The sequence below is a fragment of the Coregonus clupeaformis genome, chromosome 7 (assembly GCF_020615455.1).
Source record: "Coregonus clupeaformis isolate EN_2021a chromosome 7, ASM2061545v1, whole genome shotgun sequence".
Taxonomy (NCBI): Eukaryota; Metazoa; Chordata; class Actinopteri; order Salmoniformes; family Salmonidae; genus Coregonus; species Coregonus clupeaformis.
Window position 1 is genome coordinate 57,690,178 of NC_059198.1, and position 19,711 is coordinate 57,709,888.

The window sequence follows — 19,711 nt, forward strand, 5'->3', positions numbered from 1 at the left end:
TAAGGCACTGCATCGCAGTGCTAGCTGTGCCACTAGAGATCCTGGTTCGAATCCAGGCTCTGTCGTAGCCGGCCGCGACCGGGAGCCCCATGGGGCGGCGCACAAGTGGTCGGCAGGGATGTAGCTCAGTTGGTAGAGCATGGCGTTTGCAACGCCAGGGTTGTGGGTTCGATTCCCACGGGGGGCCAGTATGAAAACAAATATATACGTAATGTATGCACTAACTGTAAGTCGCTCTGGATAAGAGCGTCTGCTAAATGACTCAAATGTGTTGTATGGTGTGTAAAGGAGTGCTAGGGGTTGGATGGTGTGTAAAAGGAGTGCTAGGGGTTGGATGGTGAGTGCTAGGGGTTGGATGGTGTGTAAAGGAGTGCTAGGGGTTGGATGGTGAGTGCTAGGGGTTGGATGGTGTGTAAAGGAGTGCTAGGGGTTGGATGGTGTGTGAGCAGCCTCTAGTGGTCTTGTGTGTAAAAACAGTGTCCCTCGCTCTCACATTTCCTATACAGACTAAAGGAGATATCCAGTATATATGTTTCTATGTGTTCCCATACAGACTAAAGGAGATATCCAGTATATATGTTTCTATGTGTTCCTATACAGACTAAAGGAGATATCCAGTGTGCTGGAGAAGCAACACGACCTGATAAAGCTGATGATCCAGAAGATGGAGATCACCTCGGAGGCAGACGAACATGATGGGCCCACAGAGGTCAAAGGTGACAGGCAGAGGTCAAACTGGGGTCAGGCCAAGGGCTCTAAGTGGATCCCGCTGATGAAGGCCATCAAGGGCAATAACGTGTTGAGTACTTCACCTTAACTGGTGACCATCAACTATATGACAACTAAGATGTTACCGTTAGTGAACTTAAACCATATTAATATAGCCGATTTAAAATACAGTAGATTATCATCTGTATATATACAATAATGTCACTGATTTCAAACTTCTTGTAGGATACTTGTTGTATCTCTTCTCTCTTTCTCTCTCTCTCTCTCTCTCTCTCTCGGCAAATGCTATACTTGTCTCTGTGACGTCATACCTACTGTATGCTTGTATGCATGTAATAATGATTGCATAAGATTGAAATAATTTGAAATAGTGTGTATCTTTTATATTTTAACCCGTTTGAAACATACTGTAACTGAATGGTAATATTTTGCATGGAACTAATAAAAAGTGCCAAATCATGCTCATACACACTCGTTCAAAAGTTTGTGGTCACTTAGAAATGTCCTTGTTTTCCATGAAAACATACATGAAATGAGTTTGAATAGGAAATATAGCAAAATGCATTGGAAATATAGTCATTGACAAGGTTAGAAATAATGATTTTTGAATTGAAATAATAATTGTGTCTTTCAAACTTTGCTTTCGTTAAATAATCCTCCATTTGCAGCAATTACAGCCTTGGAGACCTTTGGCATTCTAGTTGTCAATTTGTTGAGGTAATCTGAAGAGATTTCACCCCATGCTTCCTGAAGCACCTCCCATAAATTGGATTGGCTTGATGGGCACTTCTTACGTACCATACAGTCAAGCTGCTCCCACAACAGCTCAATAGGGTTGAGATCTGGTGACTGTGCTGGCCACTCCATTATAGACAGAATACCAGCTGACTGCTTCTTCCCTAAATAGTTATTGCATAGTTTGGAGGGTCATTGTCCTGTTGTAGGAGGAAATTGACTCCAATCAAGCGCCGTCCACAGGGTATGGCATGGCGTTGCAAAATGGAGTGATAGCCTTCCTTCTTCAAGATCCTTTTTACCCTGTTCAAATCTCCCACTTTACCACCACCAAAGCACACCCAGACAATCACATTGCCTCCACCATGCTTGACAGATGGCATCAAGCGCTCCTCCAGCATCTTTTCACTTGGTCTGCGTCTCACAAATGTTCTTCGTTGTGATCCGAATGCCTCAAAACTTCGATTCGTCTGTCCATAACACTTTTTTTCCAATCTTCCTCTGTCTAGTGTCTGTGTTCTTTTGTCCATCTTAATCTTGGCTTTTTATTGGCCAGTCTGAGATATGGCTTTTTCTTTGCAACTCTGCCTAGAAGGTCAGCATCCCAGAGTCACCTCTTCACTGTTGACGTTGAGATGGTGTTTTGCGGGTACTATTTAATGAAGCTGCCAGTTGAGGACCTGTGAGGTGTCTGTTTCTCAAACTAGACAATCTAATGTAACTGTCCTCTTGCTCAGTTGTGCACCGGGGCCTCCCACTCCTCTTTCTATTCTGGTTAGAGCCAGTTTGCGCTGTTCTGTGAAGGGAGTAGTACACAGCGCTGTACGAGATCTTAAGTTTCATGGCAATTTCTTGCATCGAATAGCCTTCATTTCTCAGAACAAGAATAGACTGACGAGTTTCAGAAGAAAGTTATTTGTTTCTGGCCATCTTGAGCCTGTAATCGAACCCACAATTGCTGATGCTCCAGTCTGAAGAAGGCCAGTTTTATTGCTTCTTTAATCAGCACAACAGTTTTCAGCTGTGCTAACATAATTGCAAAAGGGTTTTCTAATGATCAATTAGCCTTTTAAAATGATAAACTTGGATTAGCAAACACAACGTGCCATTGGAACACAGGACTGATGATTGCTGATATTGGGCCTCTGTACGCCTATGTAGATATTCCATTAAAAAGCAGCCGTTTCCATCTACAATAGCCATTTACAACATTAACAATGTCTACACTGTATTTCTGATCAATTTGATGTAATTTGAATGGACAATAAAATGGCTTTTTCTTCAAAAACAAGGACATTTCTAAGTGACCCGAAAATGTTGAACGGTTGTGTAAGTGGGGGGAAATCACAATGGAACAATTAGTCCCACTTTATCTGGATAGTCCCAACTGATCATCTACAGATGGTCTGGATAGTCCCAACTGATCATCTACAGATGGTCTGGATAGTCCCAACTGATCATCTACAGATGTTCTGGATAGTCCCAACTGATCATCTACAGATGGTCTGGATAGTCCCAACTGATCATCTACAGATGGTCTGGATAGTCCAAACAGATGAGCTACAGATGGTCTGGATAGTCCCAACAGATGATCTACAGATGGTCTGGATAGTCCCAACAGATGATCTACAGATGGTCTGGATAGTCCCAACTGATGACTTACAGATGGTCTGGATAGTCCCAACAGATGATTTACAGATGGTCTGGATAGTCTCAACAGATGATCTACAGATGGTCTGGATAGTCCCAACAGATGATCTACAGATGGTCTGGATAGACTCAACATATGATCTACAGATGGTCTGGATAGTCCCAACAGATGATCTACAGATGGTCTGGATAGTCCCAACAGATGACTTACAGATGGTCTGGATAGTCCCAACAGATGATTTACAGATGGTCTGGATAGTCCCAACAGATGATCTACAGATGGTCTGGATAGTCCCAACTGATGATCTACAGATGGTCTGGATAGTCCCAACAGATGATCTACAGATGGTCTGGATAGTCCCAACTGATCATCTACAGATGGTCTGGATAGTCCCAACATATGATCTACAGATGGTCTGGATAGTCCCAACAGTTGATCTACAGATGGTCTGGATAGTCTCAACTGATGATCTACAGATGGTCTGGATAGTCCCAACAGATGATCTACAGATGGTCTGGATAGTCCCAACAGATGATCTACAGATGGTCTGGATAGTCCCAACAGATGATCTACAGATGGTCTGGATAGTCCCAACAGATGATCTACAGATGGTCTGGATAGTCCCAACAGATGATCTACAAATGGTCTGGATAGTCCCAACAGATGATCTACAGATGGTCTGGATAGTCCCAACAGATGATCTACTGATGGTCTGGATAGTCCCAACAGATGATCTACAGATGGTCTGGATAGTCCCAACAGATGATCTACAGATGGTCTGGATAGTCCCAACAGATGATCTACAGATGGTCTGGATAGTCCCAACAGATGATCTAGAGATGGTCTGGATAGTCCCAACAGATGATCTACAGATGGTCTGGAGAGTCCCAACAGATGATCTACAGATGGTCTGGATAGTCCCAACTGATGATCTACAGATGGTCTGGATAGTCCCAACAGATGTTCTACAGATGGTCTGGATAGTCCCAACAGATGATCTACAGATGGTCTGGATAGTCCCAACTGATGATCTACAGATGGTCTGGAGAGTCCCAACAGATGATCTACAGATGTACAGATGGTCTGGATAGTCCCAACTGATGATCTACAGATGGTCTGGATAGTCCCAACAGATGATCTACAGATGGTCTGGAGAGTCCCAACAGATGATTTACAGATGGTCTGGATAGTCCCAACAGATGATCTACAGATGGTCTGGATAGTCCCAACAGATGATCTACAGATGGTCTGGATAGTCCCAACTGATGATCTACAGATGGTCTGGATAGTCCCAACAGATGATCTACAGATGGTCTGGATAGTCCCAACGGATGATCTACAGATGGTCTGGATAGTCCCAACAGATGTTCTACAGATGGTCTGGATAGTCCCAACAGATGATCTACAGATGGTCTGGATAGTCCCAACTGATGATCTACAGATGGTCTGGATAGTCCCAACAGATGATCTACAGATGGTCTGGATAGTCCCAACTGATGATCTACAGATGGTCTGGATAGTCCCAACAGATGATCTACAGATGGTCTGGATAGTCCCAACAGATGATCTACAGATGGTCTGGATAGTCCCAACTGATGATCTACAGATGGTCTGGATAGTCCCAACTGATGATCTACAGATGGTCTGGATAGTCCCAACAGATGATCTACAGATGGTCTGGATAGTCCCAACAGATGATCTACAGATGGTCTGGATAGTCCCAACTGATGATCTACAGATGGTCTGGATAGTCCCAACAGATGTTCTACAGATGGTCTGGATAGTCCCAACAGATGATCTACAGATGGTCTGGATAGTCCCAACTGATGATCTACAGATGGTCTGGATAGTCCCAACAGATGATCTACAGATGGTCTGGATAGTCCCAACTGATGATCTACAGATGGTCTTGATAGTCCCAACAGATGATCTACAGATGGTCTGGATAGTCCCAACAGATGATCTACAGATGGTCTGGATAGTCCCAACAGATGATCTACAGATGGTCTGGATAGTCCCAACTGATGATCTACAGATGGTCTGGATAGTCCCAACTGATGATCTACAGATGGTCTGGATAGTCCCAACAGATGATCTACAGATGGTCTGGATAGTCCCAACAGATGATCTACAGATGGTCTGGATAGTCCCAACAGATGATCTACAGATGGTCTGGATAGTCCCAACTGATGATCTACAGATGGTCTGGAGAGTCCCAACAGATGATCTACAGATGGTCTGGATAGTCCCAACTGATGATCTACAGATGGTCTGGATAGTCCCAACAGATGATCTACAGATGGTCTGGAGAGTCCCAACAGATGATTTACAGATGGTCTGGATAGTCCCAACAGATGATCTACAGATGGTCAAACTATCAACTAACTATCGGTTGATATGCAACTGCTTGCTAAGGTTCCAGTTAGGGTAAGGGTTAGGGCTAGGGTTAGTGTAAAGGTAAGGGTTAAGGTTAGGATAAGGATTAGGTTAGGGTTAGTTGAAATGTTGTTGACAGTTATTGAACATCTACTAAACATCTACAAACCATCTACTTGGGACTATCCACGTGACACCGAACTATAAACACTAACCTAGTCGGTATAAACACAGTTCTTATAGACCCCAAAATACTTTCTCAAAGGGGACAGGTTATGTGTGTATTGACTGCCACATTTCCAATGATTATGGATAAAATAACAGTCATAATGCCATCCAAATGAATAAGGCCAACCAAATGAATAAGGCCTTGCTAAGTGCACAGTTAAATTAAAGGGAACTACAAAAAAGTTTACATTTTTGAAAATATTATTCCCAGAACTCAAAAATTTGGACTTAGAATAACAACAAAATGTGATGTTCTATTTAAAAAAGTATATTTGAGAGTGAACACCTGAAAGGATTTGGACAAATCTGAAACCTGAGAAAATAAAACAGAGAAAACGGAATTTGGAAAATAACACAACAGAATTTTCAGAAAAATTTATTGGATTTTATAGAGACCTATAAATATGACTGAATTATACTGAACAAAAATATAAAGGCAACATGCAACAATTTCAACGATTTTACTGAGTTACAGTTCATATAAGGAAATCAGTCAATTGAAATAAATTCATTAGGCCATAATCTGGATTTCACAGTGCTGGGCAGGGGCACAGCCATGGGTGGGCCTGGGAGGGCATAGGCCCACCCACTTCAGAATGAGTTTTTCCACACAAAAGGGCTTTATTACAAACAGAAATACTCCTCAGTTTCATCAGATGTCTGGGTGGCTGGTCTCAGACGATCCCGCAGGTGAAGAAGCCGGATGTGAAGGTCCTGGGCTGGCGTGGTTACACGTGGTCTGCAGTTGTGAGGCTGGTTGAACGTACTGCCAAATTCTATAAAACGACGTTGGTAGAGAAATGAACATTCAATGCTCTGGCGACAGCTCTGGTGGACATTCCTGCAGTCAGCATGCCAATTGCACGCTCCCACAAAACTTGAGACATCTTGTGCCCCAGCACAAGTTGCACCTATGTAAAGATAATGCTGTTTAATCAGCTTCTTGATATGCCACACCTGTTAGGTGGATGGATTATCTTGGCAAATGAAAAATGCTCACTAACAGGGATGTAAACAAATTTGTGCACAAAATCCTAAGATAAATACACATTTTGTGTTAATGCAACATTTATGGGATATTTTATTTTAGCTCATGAAAGATGAAAACACTTAGCGTTTTTATTTTGTTAGTTATAGTAAGAATAGGTCTGATTACTTTAGTAGACTGATATATATTTCAGCACATCAATTATAAAAAATGGTAAAGCTTTGCCTCTGAAAAATGAACTGTGCCTAAAACTCAGCCAGGACAGGTTTTCAATGGTGCTATCCAACTCCTGACGCCAATGTAGTTAATTAGGGGGTTACCCTGACCAGGACTCAAACCCTGGTCCCTGTGACTGTCATTCCAAAACCATTAAACTAAAAGGATCAAATATCTTGGTAAGGTCGATAGGTTTTGTAATAAGGTTGTTTAGTACTTTTACAAGGGGTCACATTTATTTATTTTTTAAATTCCCCCCCAAAAAAATGTTTTAATCCGTTAAACATTAAGTCAACTTTTATGGCATAAACGTTACAAAAAATATCATATTTTGTTTGTATGGAAATAACAACTGACTTGGAGCTGCTGACCTTTCCTGCGGTAACATGGACTCTTTACGACATGATTAAACTTTGTTGCTCCTTGCTGAAACATGGTGTTGTAGTAAACCAGTCTTTGGTTGCCTAAGCAACTCCTCCAACTGACTCTTGGTTCCCATGGTCACCTGCAGCAGCAGCAGTCAGTAAAGGAGAACATTTTTGGAAACTCCTCTGACTCACGTTTGACCAGTATTATGCATGACAATGATATGTGTAGTTGGTTAAGGTCCTGGTTCACCGTTGACAGACACTGAGTTTGAGGGTCGGGTTGGTTCAAGGGAGACCCTGCTTATATACTCTACGGACAGACAGTGGTTGAGACTTTGTCGTGTTGTATAATGATTTGAAGACAGGCGCAGGAATATATATTAGGGGATTAATTTACTCCACCTAACACAAACATGTGTATATATATATACAAATGGGATGTAACCCAAACAAAGAGCGAGGTGTAACCTCTACACAATACACGGGACGAGACTCGTAAACAACCAGAGCACAATACACGGTACTCACGAGACCAACGGACATGGGACAATAATGGACAATGGGGAACAGACGGCACACATATACACGTACTAATCAGGGGGAATGGGAACCAGGTGTGCGTAGTGAGACAAGACAGTCCTGGGGTTGGTGGTAATGAACCAGGTCAGTGATGCCTAGAAGGCCGGTGACGTTGACCTCCGGAGCTGGTGAACGGAATGAGCAGCAGTACCGGGGGGATTCGTGACAGCCTTAGACACTGTAGAGGGATGTTAGCCATTAAGTCTGTGTGAGCCTGTTCCCCTTGCTCTCTGTTTTCAAGAAGAAACCCCAATAAAATTTACTGAGAAGGATCTTCACATATTTGCCATTTTGTGTGCAAATCACTTTTGTTTTTGGGTGTGTGTGCGTGTGAGAACCCTGGTGTTATTCCAGAGCCTTGACACAGTTGTTGAGCATTACAAAAGGCTAGCCTGTAAGCTTGTTGGTTTTAGAACAGAGCTGGGTAAGAGCCAGGGGGTGTGGGCTGGTGTAGCAAAAGGCTAGCCTGTTAGCTTGTTGGTTTTAGAACAGAGCTGGGTAAGAGCCAGGGAGTGTGGGCTGGTGTAGCAAAAGGCTAGCCTGTTAGCTTGTTGGTTTTAGAACAGAGCTGGGTAAGAGCCAGGGGGTGTGGACTGGTGTAGCAAAAGACTAGCCAGGGCTGGGTAAAAGGGGGGAGTACAGTAGGCTGGTGTAGCCAGGGCTGGGTGAAGGGGGGGTAAAGTAGCCTGGTGTAGCCAGGGCTTGGTAAAGGGGGGTAGAGTAATCTGGTGTAGTGAAAGGCTAGCCAGGGCTGGGTAAAGTGGGGTACAGTAGCCTGGTGCAGGGAAAGGCTAGCCAGGGCTGGGTGAAAGGGGGGTACAGTAGCCTGGTGCAGGGAAAGGCTAGCCAGGGCTGGGTGAAAGGGGGGTACAGTAGCCTGGTGCAGGGAAAGGCTAGCCAGGGCTGGGTAAAGTGGGGGTACAGTAGCCTGGTGCAGGGAAAGGCTAGCCAGGGCTGGGTAAAAGGGTGTAGTGATTAGCTGACTGATGCTGCGTACAGATCACAGACAGATGTGGGCTCTTGTCTGAAAGAGTTTATATTTTCTCTGTATTTTGTCCGCAACACTAGCTTCCGAAGGAAGAGTCGAAAGTGGTTCTCTCAGCTGAACGGTGGTTCTCTATGCCCTGGGCTAGGAAACACACTGTGGGAATGATAGCGTGTTTGTAGAACATTCTGACATCATCTAGATGGATTCCAGCATAAAGTTTGCGGCCCAAGGATGCATCCCATATGTCACCCTATTCCTGTAACATTCCCACAAAATTCCCAGGTTTTCCAGAATCCTAGTTGGAAGGATTCACTCCGTTCTCAATTCTTCCTGATTTGAGGAACACTCAAATAGGAATTTATGGGAAACCTTTTTTGGTTAAGGTCATTTTCCAGAAGGTCACAGTAAATGCCACAGAACCATTGCATCTCTCCTAGTGTGCAATCTGAAGAATCTGTACCAACGGTGTCAGCAATTTTTTCTTACACAAATTGATTAGTGAAATGTGCAAATGTGAGGGCAAAATAGAATAGGAGATTTTTACAGTTGAAGTCGGAAGTTTACATACACTTAGGTTGGAGTCATTAAAACTCGTTTTTCAACCACTCCACACATTTCTTGTTAACAAACTATAGTTTTGACAAGTCTGTTAGGACATCTACTTTGTGCATGACACAAGTCATATTTCCAACAATTGTTTACAGACAGATTATTCACTTATAATTCACTGTATCACAATTCCAGTGGGTCAGAAGTTTACATACACTAAGTTGACTGTGCCTTTAAACAGCTTGGAAAACTCCAGAAAATGATGTAATGGGTTTAGAAGCTTTTGATAGGCTAATTGACATCATTTTAGTCAATTGGAGGTGTACCTGTGGATGTATTTCAAGGCCTACCTTCAAACTCAGTGCCTCTTTGCTTGACATCATGAGAAAATGAAAATAAATCAGACAAGACCTCAGAAAAAAATTTGTAGACCTCCACAAGTCTGGTTCATCCTTGGGAGCAATTTCCAAATGCCTGAAGGTACCACGTTCATCTGTACAAACAATAGTACACAAGTGTAAACACCATGGGACCACGCAGCCGTCATACCGCTCAGGAAGGAGACACGTTCTGTTTCCTAGAGATGAACGTACTTTGGTGTGAAAAGTGCAAATCAAACCCAGAACAACAGCAAAGGACCTTGTGAAGATGCTGGAGGAAACAGGTACAAAAGTATTTATATCCACAGTAAAACGAGTCCTATATCGACATAACCTGAAAGGCCGCTCAGCAAGGAAGAAGCCACTGCTCCAAAACCGCCATAAAAAAGCCAGACTACGGTTCGCAACTGCACATGGGGACAAAGATCTTACTTTTTGGAGAAATGTCCTCTGGTCTGATTAAACAAAAATAGAACTGTTTGGACATAATGACCATTGTTATGTTTGGAGGAAAAAGGGGGTCACTTGCAAGCCGAAGAACACCATCCCAACCGTGAAGCACGGGGGTGGCAGCATCATGCTGTGGTGGTGCTTTGCTGCATGAGGGGCTGGTGCACTTCACAAAATAGATGGCATCATGAGGAAGGAAAATTATGTGGATATATTGAAGCAACATCTCAAGACATCAGTCAGGAAGTTAAAGCTTGGTCGCAAATGGGTCTTCCAAATGGACAATGACCCCAAGCATACTTCCAAAGTTGATGCAAAATGGCTTAAGGACAACAAAGTCAAGGTGTTGGAGTGGCCATCACAAAGCCCTGTCCTCAGTCCTATAGAACATTTGTGGGCAGAACTGAAAAAGCGTGTGCGAGCAAGGAGGCCTACATACCTGACTCAGTTACACCAGCTCTTTCAGGAGGAATGGGCCAACATTCACCCAACTTATTGTGGGAAGCTTGTTGAAGGCTACCCGAAACGTTTGACCCAAGTTAAACAATTTAAAGGCAATGCTACCAAATACTAATTGAGTGTATGTAAACTTCTGACCCACTTTGAACGTGATGAAAGAAATAAAAGCTGAAATAAATCATTCTCTACTATTATTCTGACATTTCAAATTCTTAAAATAAAGTGGTGATCCTAACTGACCTAAAACAGGGCATTTTTGCTAGGATTAAATGTCAGGAATTGTGAAAAACTGAGTTTAAATGTATTTGGCTAAGGTGTATGTAAACTTCCGACTTCAACTGTATATATCAAAGACAGTAGCCTGCTATCACCAGCTGTTGTTAAACCATTTCACAGAGCCCTAACTCTAAACATATGGACCAGTACTTTTGATGGATCAAGTGTAACATCTTAAATTGTTTAAAAGTCCCAACATCAAAATTAGATTAGTCAAAGCACAAAACATCTTAAAGTTTACATTTTAAACCATTTAAATCTGGTCTCCAATACAGGTTGACTCTGTTAAAATGAGTCGCAAATATCCTCCTCACTGATTCCATTTTTTCCTGCATCCATTCCTAAATGGCACCCTATTCCTCATGGTGCACTCATTTTAATCAGGGCCCATAGAGCTCTGGTCAAAAGTAGTAGCCCTATAAAGGGAACAGGGTACCATTTGAGCCGCGGGCGTTCTCTCTGATGGCCATGTGTTTATCTCTTGTCACACACCATTTTCGTTCCGCTCTGCAGCTGTGGAACCACCGTGGTGACCATGGGAACCAAGGTTGGGGGGGGGAGGAAAAAACACAAAATGGCCACCGATGATGTCGTAGCTTGAACTTTGCACCTGTCCCCCTCCGTCCATCAGGCACACTACTGAGTAGTGGACCGGGGCTGTGGCACAAATGGCAACCCATGTCGTTTACAACCACCCTACTACCCATAGTGCCCTGGTGAAAAGGAGTGCACTGTATAGGAAATAGAGGGGGCCATTTGGGACCCAAATAAGGGCTTCGATTGACGTAAAAACCCCTGAGAGACCATGTTGTTGGACAAATGTTGATGGACAAAATGTTAAAATGCCCCCTTCAAGTAAAATGTACCCTTCAAAACCTGTTGAGCCTGAGGGAAAATTATTCCCATGGTCAAAACAATAAGTATGTACAGTATAGCCATCCATTACTCTAATGGTTTGGGACCCTACCTACAGTATATAGTACTCTAATGGTTTGGGACCCTACCTACAGTATATAGTACTCTAATGGTTTGGGACCCTACCTACAGTATATAGTACTCTAATGGTTTGGGACCCTACCTACAGTATATAGTACTCTAATGGTTTGGGACCCTACCTACAGTATATAGTACTCTAATGGTTTGGGACCCTACCAACAGTATATAGTACTCTAATGGTTTGGGACCCTACCTACAGTATATAGTACTCTAATGGTTTGGGATCCTACCTACAGTATATAGTACTCTAATGGTTTGGGACCCTACCTACAGTATATAGTACTCTAATGGTTTGGGACCCTACCTACAGTATATAGTACTCTAATGGTTTGGGATCCTACCTACAGTATATAGTACTCTAATGGTTTGAGATCCTACCTACAGTATATAGTACTCTAATGGTTTGGGACCCTACCTACAGTATATAGTACTCTAATGGTTTGGGACCCTACCTACAGTATATAGTACTCTAATGGTTTGGGACCCTACCTACAGTATATAGTACTCTAATGGTTTGGGATCCTACCTACAGTATATAGTACTCTAATGGTTTGAGATCCTACCTACAGTATATAGTACTCTAATGGTTTGGGACCCTACCTACAGTATATAGTACTCTAATGGTTTGGGACCCTACCTACAGTATATAGTACTCTAATGGTTTGGGACCCTACCTACAGTATATAGTACTCTAATGGTTTGGGACCCTACCTACAGTATATGGTACTCTAATGGTTTGGGACCCTACCTACAGTATATAGTACTCTAATGGTTTGGGACCATACCTACAGTATATAGTACTCTAATGGTTTGGGACCCTACCTACAGTATATAGTACTCTAATGGTTTGGGACCCTACCTACAGTATATGGTACTCTAATGGTTTGGGACCCTACCTACAGTATATAGTACTCTAATGGTTTGGGACCCTACCTACAGTATATAGTACTCTAATGGTTTGGGACCCTACCTACAGTATATAGTACTCTAATGGTTTGGGACCCTACCTACAGTATATAGTACTCTAATGGTTTGGGACCCTACCTACAGTATATAGTACTCTAATGGTTTGGGACCCTACCTACAGTATATAGTACTCTAATGGTTTGGGACCCTACCTACAGTATATAGTACTCTAATGGTTTGGGACCCTATCCTACAGTATATAGTACTCTAATGGTTTGGGACCCTACCTACAGTATATAGTACTGTAATGGTTTGGGACCCTATTTGAGGGAGCTTTTTTACTTGACTAAATAGAGGAACCAGTGATAAATACATTTCCCTGGTTTCCCATAGCCTTGTGACTTTGCTCTCTGACTGGAATGAAGGTGTGCATCCCAACTGCCACCCTATTCCCTATATAGTGCACTACTTTTGAAAAGAGCCCAGAGCCCTATGAGCCCTGGTCAAAAGTAGTGCACTATATAGGGAATAGGGTGCCATTCTCTGGTCAAAAGTAGTGCACTATATAGGGAATAGGGTGCCATTCTCTGGTCTAAAGTAGTGCACTATATAGGGAATAGGGTGCCATTCTCTGGTCAAAAGTAGTGCACTATATAGGGAATAGGGTGCCATTCTCTGGTCTAAAGTAGTGCACTATATAGGGAATAGGGTGCCATTCTCTGGTCTAAAGTAGTGCACTATATAGGGAATAGGGTGCCATTCTCTGGTCAAAAGTAGTGCACTATATAGGGAATAGGGTGCCATTCTCTGGTCTACAGTAGTGCACTATATAGGGAATAGGGTGCCATTCTCTGGTCTAAAGTAGTGCACTATATAGGGAATAGGGTGCCATTCTCTGGTCTAAAGTAGTGCACTATATAGGGAATAGGGTGCCATTCTCTGGTCAAAAGTAGTGCACTATATAGGGAATAGGGTGCCATTCTCTGGTCAAAAGTAGTGCACTATATAGGGAATAGGGTGCCATTCTCTGGTCTAAAGTAGTGCACTATATAGGGAATAGGGTGCCATTCTCTGGTCAAAAGTAGTCACTATATAGGGAATAGGGTGCCATTCTCTGGTCTACAGTAGTGCACTATATAGGGAATAGGGTGCCATTCTCTGGTCTAAAGTAGTGCACTATATAGGGAATAGGGTTCCATTCTCTGGTCTAAAGTAGTGCACTATATAGGGAATAGGGTGCCATTCTCTGGTCTAAAGTAGTGCACTATATAGGGAATAGGGTGCCATTCTCTGGTCAAAAGTAGTGCACTATATAGGGAATAGGGTGCCATTCTCTGGTCAAAAGTAGTGCACTATATAGGGAATAGGGTGCCATTCTCTGGTCAAAAGTAGTGCACTATATAGGGAATAGGGTGCCATTCTCTGGTCAAAAGTAGTGCACTATATAGGGAATAGGGTGCCATTCTCTGGTCTAAAGTAGTGCACTATATAGGGAATAGGGTGCCATTCTCTGGTCTAAAGTAGTGCACTATATAGGGAATAGGGTGGCATTCTCTGGTCAAAAGTAGTGCACTATATAGGGAATAGGGTGCCATTCTCTGGTCTACAGTAGTGCACTATATAGGGAATAGGGTGCCATTCTCTGGTCTAAAGTAGTGCACTATATAGGGAATAGGGTGCCATTCTCTGGTCTAAAGTAGTGCACTATATAGGGAATAGGGTGCCATTCTCTGGTCAAAAGTAGTGCACTATATAGGGAATAGGGTGCCATTCTCTGGTCTACAGTAGTGCACTATATAGGGAATAGGGTGCCATTCTCTGGTCTAAAGTAGTGCACTATATAGGGAATAGGGTGCCATTCTCTGGTCTAAAGTAGTGCACTATATAGGGAATAGGGTGCCATTCTCTGGTCTAAAGTAGTGCACTATATAGGGAATAGGGTGCCATTCTCTGGTCAAAAGTAGTGCACTATATAGGGAATAGGGTGCCATTCTCTGGTCAAAAGTAGTGCACTATAGGAATAGGGTGCCATTCTCTGGTCTAAAGTAGTGCACTATATAGGGAATAGGGTGCCATTCTCTGGTCAAAAGTAGTGCACTATATAGGGAATAGGGTGCCATTCTCTGGTCTACAGTAGTGCACTATATAGGGAATAGGGTGCCATTCTCTGGTCTAAAGTAGTGCACTATATAGGGAATAGGGTGCCATTCTCTGGTCTAAAGTAGTGCACTATATAGGGAATAGGGTGCCATTCTCTGGTCTAAAGTAGTGCACTATATAGGGAATAGGGTGCCATTCTCTGGTCAAAAGTAGTGCACTATATAGGGAATAGGGTGCCATTCTCTGGTCAAAAGTAGTGCACTATATAGGGAATAGGGTGCCATTCTCTGGTCAAAAGTAGTGCACTATATAGGGAATAGGGTGCCATTCTCTGGTCTAAAGTAGTGCACTATATAGGGAATAGGGCGCCATTCTCTGGTCTAAAGTAGTGCACTATATAGGGAATAGGGTGCCATTCTCTGGTCTAAAGTAGTGCACTATATAGGGAATAGGGTGCCATTCTCTGGTCTAAAGTAGTGCACTATATAGGGAAAAGGGTGCCATTCTCTGGTCTAAAGTAGTGCACTATATAGGGAATAGGGTGCCATTCTCTGGTCTAAAGTAGTGCACTACATAGGGAATAGGGTGCCATTCTCTGATCTAAAGTAGTGCACTATATAGGGAATAGGGTGCCATTCTCTGGTCTAAAGTAGTGCACTATATAGGGAAAAGGGTGCCATTCTCTGGTCTAAAGTAGTGCACTATATAGGGAATAGGGTGCCATTCTCTGGTCTAAAGTAGTGCACTACATAGGGAATAGGGTGCCATTCTCTGGTCTAAAGTAGTGCACTATATAGGGAATAGGGTGCCGTTCTCTGGTCTAAAGTAGTGCACTATATAGGGAATAGGGTGCCATTCTCTGGTCTAAAGTAGTGCACTACATAGGGAATAGGGTGCCATTCTCTGGTCTAAAGTAGTGCACTATATAGGGAATAGGGTGCCGTTCTCTGGTCTAAAGTAGTGCACTATATAGGGAATAGGGTGCCATTCTCTGGTCTAAAGTAGTGCACTATATAGGGAATAGGGTGCCATTCTCTGGTCTAAAGTAGTGCACTATATAGGGAATAGGGTGCCATTCTCTGGTCTAAAGTAGTGCACTATATAGGGAATAGGGTGCCGTTCTCTGGTCTAAAGTAGTGCACTATATAGGGAATAGGGTGCCATTCTCTGGTCTAAAGTAGTGCACTATATAGGGAATAGGGTGCCATTCTCTGGTCTAAAGTAGTGCACTACATAGGGAATAGGGTGCCATTCTCTGGTCTAAAGTAGTGCACTATATAGGGAATAGGGTGCCAGTGGGGACACAGACAATGTTGTGCCTGGATGAAATATTCTCCTTGAAGCAAATACACTTTCATGTTATTTTGAAAAATATTACTATGAATCAGATGACACATAAATCCTATTAGAAAAGATTAAATCCCCTTTTGCTCGCACTTCTCTGGTTGAGTCAGTCTGTAGAGTCCCTGAACTGATGGATGAATGTCCTGGTGGTAGACGGGATGGCAGATGAAGGACACAGGAAGTCAATATCTCACCATGACATAGAGTAAGACATAGAGTCAGGTGTTTTTATCCAAAGAGACTTTCAGCTGTTCATGTTTCACTATGTATACACTATAGCATTCTGATACAGAATTACAATGTGATACACAGACATAGGATCAGGTTTAGCTGTCGCTTAGTGAACAACACCTATTCACGTTTCACCATGTTTAACTAGATGTATAGAGGCAGGATGTAGAATTACAACATTGTCACTATGTTTAACTAGATGTATAGAGGCAGGATGTAGAATTACAACATTTTCACCATGTTTAACTAGATGTATAGAAGCAGGATGTAGAATATGTTTAACTAGATGTATAGAAGCAGGAAGTAGAATTACAACATTTTCACTATGTTTAACTAGATGTATAGAAGCAGGAAGTAGAATTACAACATTTTCACCATGTTTAACTAGATGTATAGAAGCAGGATGTAGAATATGTTTAACTAGATGTATAGAAGCAGGAAGTAGAATTACAACATTTTCACTATGTTTAACTAGATGTATAGAAGCAGGATGTAGAATATGTTTAACTAGATGTATAGAAGCAGGAAGTAGAATTACAACATTTTCACTATGTTTAACTAGATGTATAGAAGCAGGAAGTAGAATTACAACATTTTCACCATGTTTAACTAGATGTATAGAAGCAGGAAGTAGAATTACAACATTTTCACTATGTTTAACTAGATGTATAGAAGCAGGATGTAGAATATGTTTAACTAGATGTATAGAAGCAGGAAGTAGAATTACAACATTTTCACCATGATTAACTAGATGTATAGAAGCAGGAAGTAGAATTACAACATTTTCACTATGTTTAACTAGATGTATAGAGGCAGGATGTAGAATTACAACATCTATATTCAAGATTTAGTATGTAGCTAATGCCGGAAGGGAATCAAACCCACAACTCTTCATTCAACTCAGCCGTCAGGACCAGGATTGGATCATGGCCCATATTAATGAAAGTAGGAGTGTTGATCAGACCCCCCCCCTTGTCCATATAAACTTATTCAATATGATCTTAATGGCAAAACTGATCCTAAATCAGACATCTTACTTTGAGACGCTTTATAAATACAGGAATCGGGAATGTGATGACAAGTTCAAGGGTATTCCCGACAGTCCTGCTGAAGTTTTCATGTAGAAAACGGTTTGGAGACGGAGTGGGATTAACGGAAGCAAGGGAATGCGCCCTTGGATTAGGGAGCATTCCTGACCAATGAGAGAGAGAGAGAGGGGGAAATGTGTGAAATACAGAGCTGATGGACAGAGTGCCCTCTCACTGATGCCATGAATGAACAAGTGGGTTTGCCCTTGGAGAGAAAAGGAAACAGTGACTGTATGTAGGCCTTGTGGGTATCAAACAAGCTCAAAACAAATGTTTCCACCGGCACTGTATTTGGGCTGTGACTACCATTTAGCCTTCAAAGGGCGTTTAAACCCAGAGCAGTAACACCTATGGGGTCTGCGAAGTTCCTATGTTCCCGTAACACCATATATCTCAGGAGGCAATGGAGGGATGCTGTAACAAAAGACACGACCTAAACCCCACCAGTCATACATGCCTATTTGACGGTGTGTCTAGAATTCATGAATGTATTTTAACCATACAAGTGCAATGTCAAGCTTCGCAAAAACAGCAATGTGCATTTTTCTTGAAGCAAATGATGGCCGAAAACCCTGGGAAGCATACGGGCGAAAGGCAGGGGCTTCAGTGGGCTGCTGGGGATTACGTCCCAAATTACATCCTGTTTACCAGGGCCTATATCACTCTGGTCAAAAGTAGCGGACCTTTATAGGGAATAGGGTGCCATCTGGGATTGGGACGTAGCCCTGGTGTGAATTGGACATCCTCCATTCAGCTGTCTGGATGCTGTGGAGAGCGGTGGTGTACAGTAGCTCTCCTCCCTCCCTCCCACCCTCCCTCCCTCCCTCCCTCCCTCCCTCCCTCCCTCCCTCCCTCCATCCATCCCTTTCTCTTTCTAGTGAACTTGGCATGGCCCGTCCGACACCAGAACGGAGCATGGATCTCAGCTGTGCCGTTAGATTATCATTGGCCCAGAGTTACTATTGTAATAAAAAATCACAATTTCACCCCAATTATGGGGGAATGACTAGGCCTACTCATAGCTATCAAATGTACTGGGAATATTCCTTAGAACAAGGAGGAGGAGTATTCTGACAGTGCTGTTGTGGGAAAAGGTTATCTCCACTTAACATGGGAGATAAACCTTTTTTGGGGGGGGTTTTGTTTCATAAAAAAATTCACTAAATGAAAATATTCTGATCTGAGAGGACTGGACTGGTGAAATCAAGTCCAGGGTCTCGTTACCCAGAGCTTTCATAGGATTGAGATCATCGTTAGAACCTTACGATGTATCTTTAGTAACCAAGGTGCTTCCCAGAGCGTTCTGGCTCTTAAAAACCATCGCACATCTACGAGTTATCCAGTATTTTATTGTTAGATGCTTTTTTTTGCCCTTCTGCTTAACTTTATTCACAGAAGATCTCCGCTAGACATAGAATCAATATGTTTAGGCTATCGGTCTGACAACTTCAGAATGAAGTTGACTACAAATAAATGTTTACATTTACAGTCATTTAGCGGACGCTCTTATCCATAGAGAGACTTACAGTAGTGAGTCATTTATCAGACGCTCTTATCCAGAGAGACTAACAGTAGTGAGTCATTTATCAGACGCTCTTATCCAGAGAGACTAACAGTAGTGAGTCATTTATCAGACGCTCTTATCCAGAGAGACTTACAGTAGTGAGTCATTTATCAGACGCTCTTATCCAGAGAGACTTACAGTAGTGAGCCATTTATCAGACGCTCTTATCCAGAGAGACTTACAGTAGTGAGTCATTTATCAGACGCTCTTATCCAGAGAGACTTACAGTAGTGAGTCATTTAGCGGACGCTCTTATCCAGAGAGACTTACAGTAGTGAGTCATTTATCAGACGCTCTTATCCAGAGAGACTTACAGTAGTGAGTCATTTATCAGACGCTCTTATCCAGAGAGACTTACAGTAGTGAGTCATTTAGCAGATGCTCTTATCCAGAGAGACCTACAGTAGTGAGTCATTTAGCAGACGCTCTTATCCAGAGAGACTTACAGTAGTGAGTCATTTATCAGATGCTCTTATCCAGAGAGACTTACAGTAGTGAGTCATTTAACAG

At 42.6% G+C, this 19,711-nt stretch overlaps 1 protein-coding gene across 1 annotated transcript in view; it reads left to right on the forward strand.

Moving 5' to 3' along the window:
* The window catches only part of trpa1b (transient receptor potential cation channel, subfamily A, member 1b), a 90,830-nt gene extending 89,634 nt beyond the window's left edge, over window positions 1-1,196 (forward strand). Inside the window, exon 28 of the mRNA XM_041881345.2 lies at window positions 601-1,196. Coding sequence (XP_041737279.1) covers window positions 601-817 — 217 coding nt within the window. The 3' untranslated portion in view covers window positions 818-1,196. The remainder of the gene's footprint in view (window positions 1-600) is intronic.
* The last annotated feature ends 18,515 nt before the right edge of the window (window positions 1,197-19,711 follow it).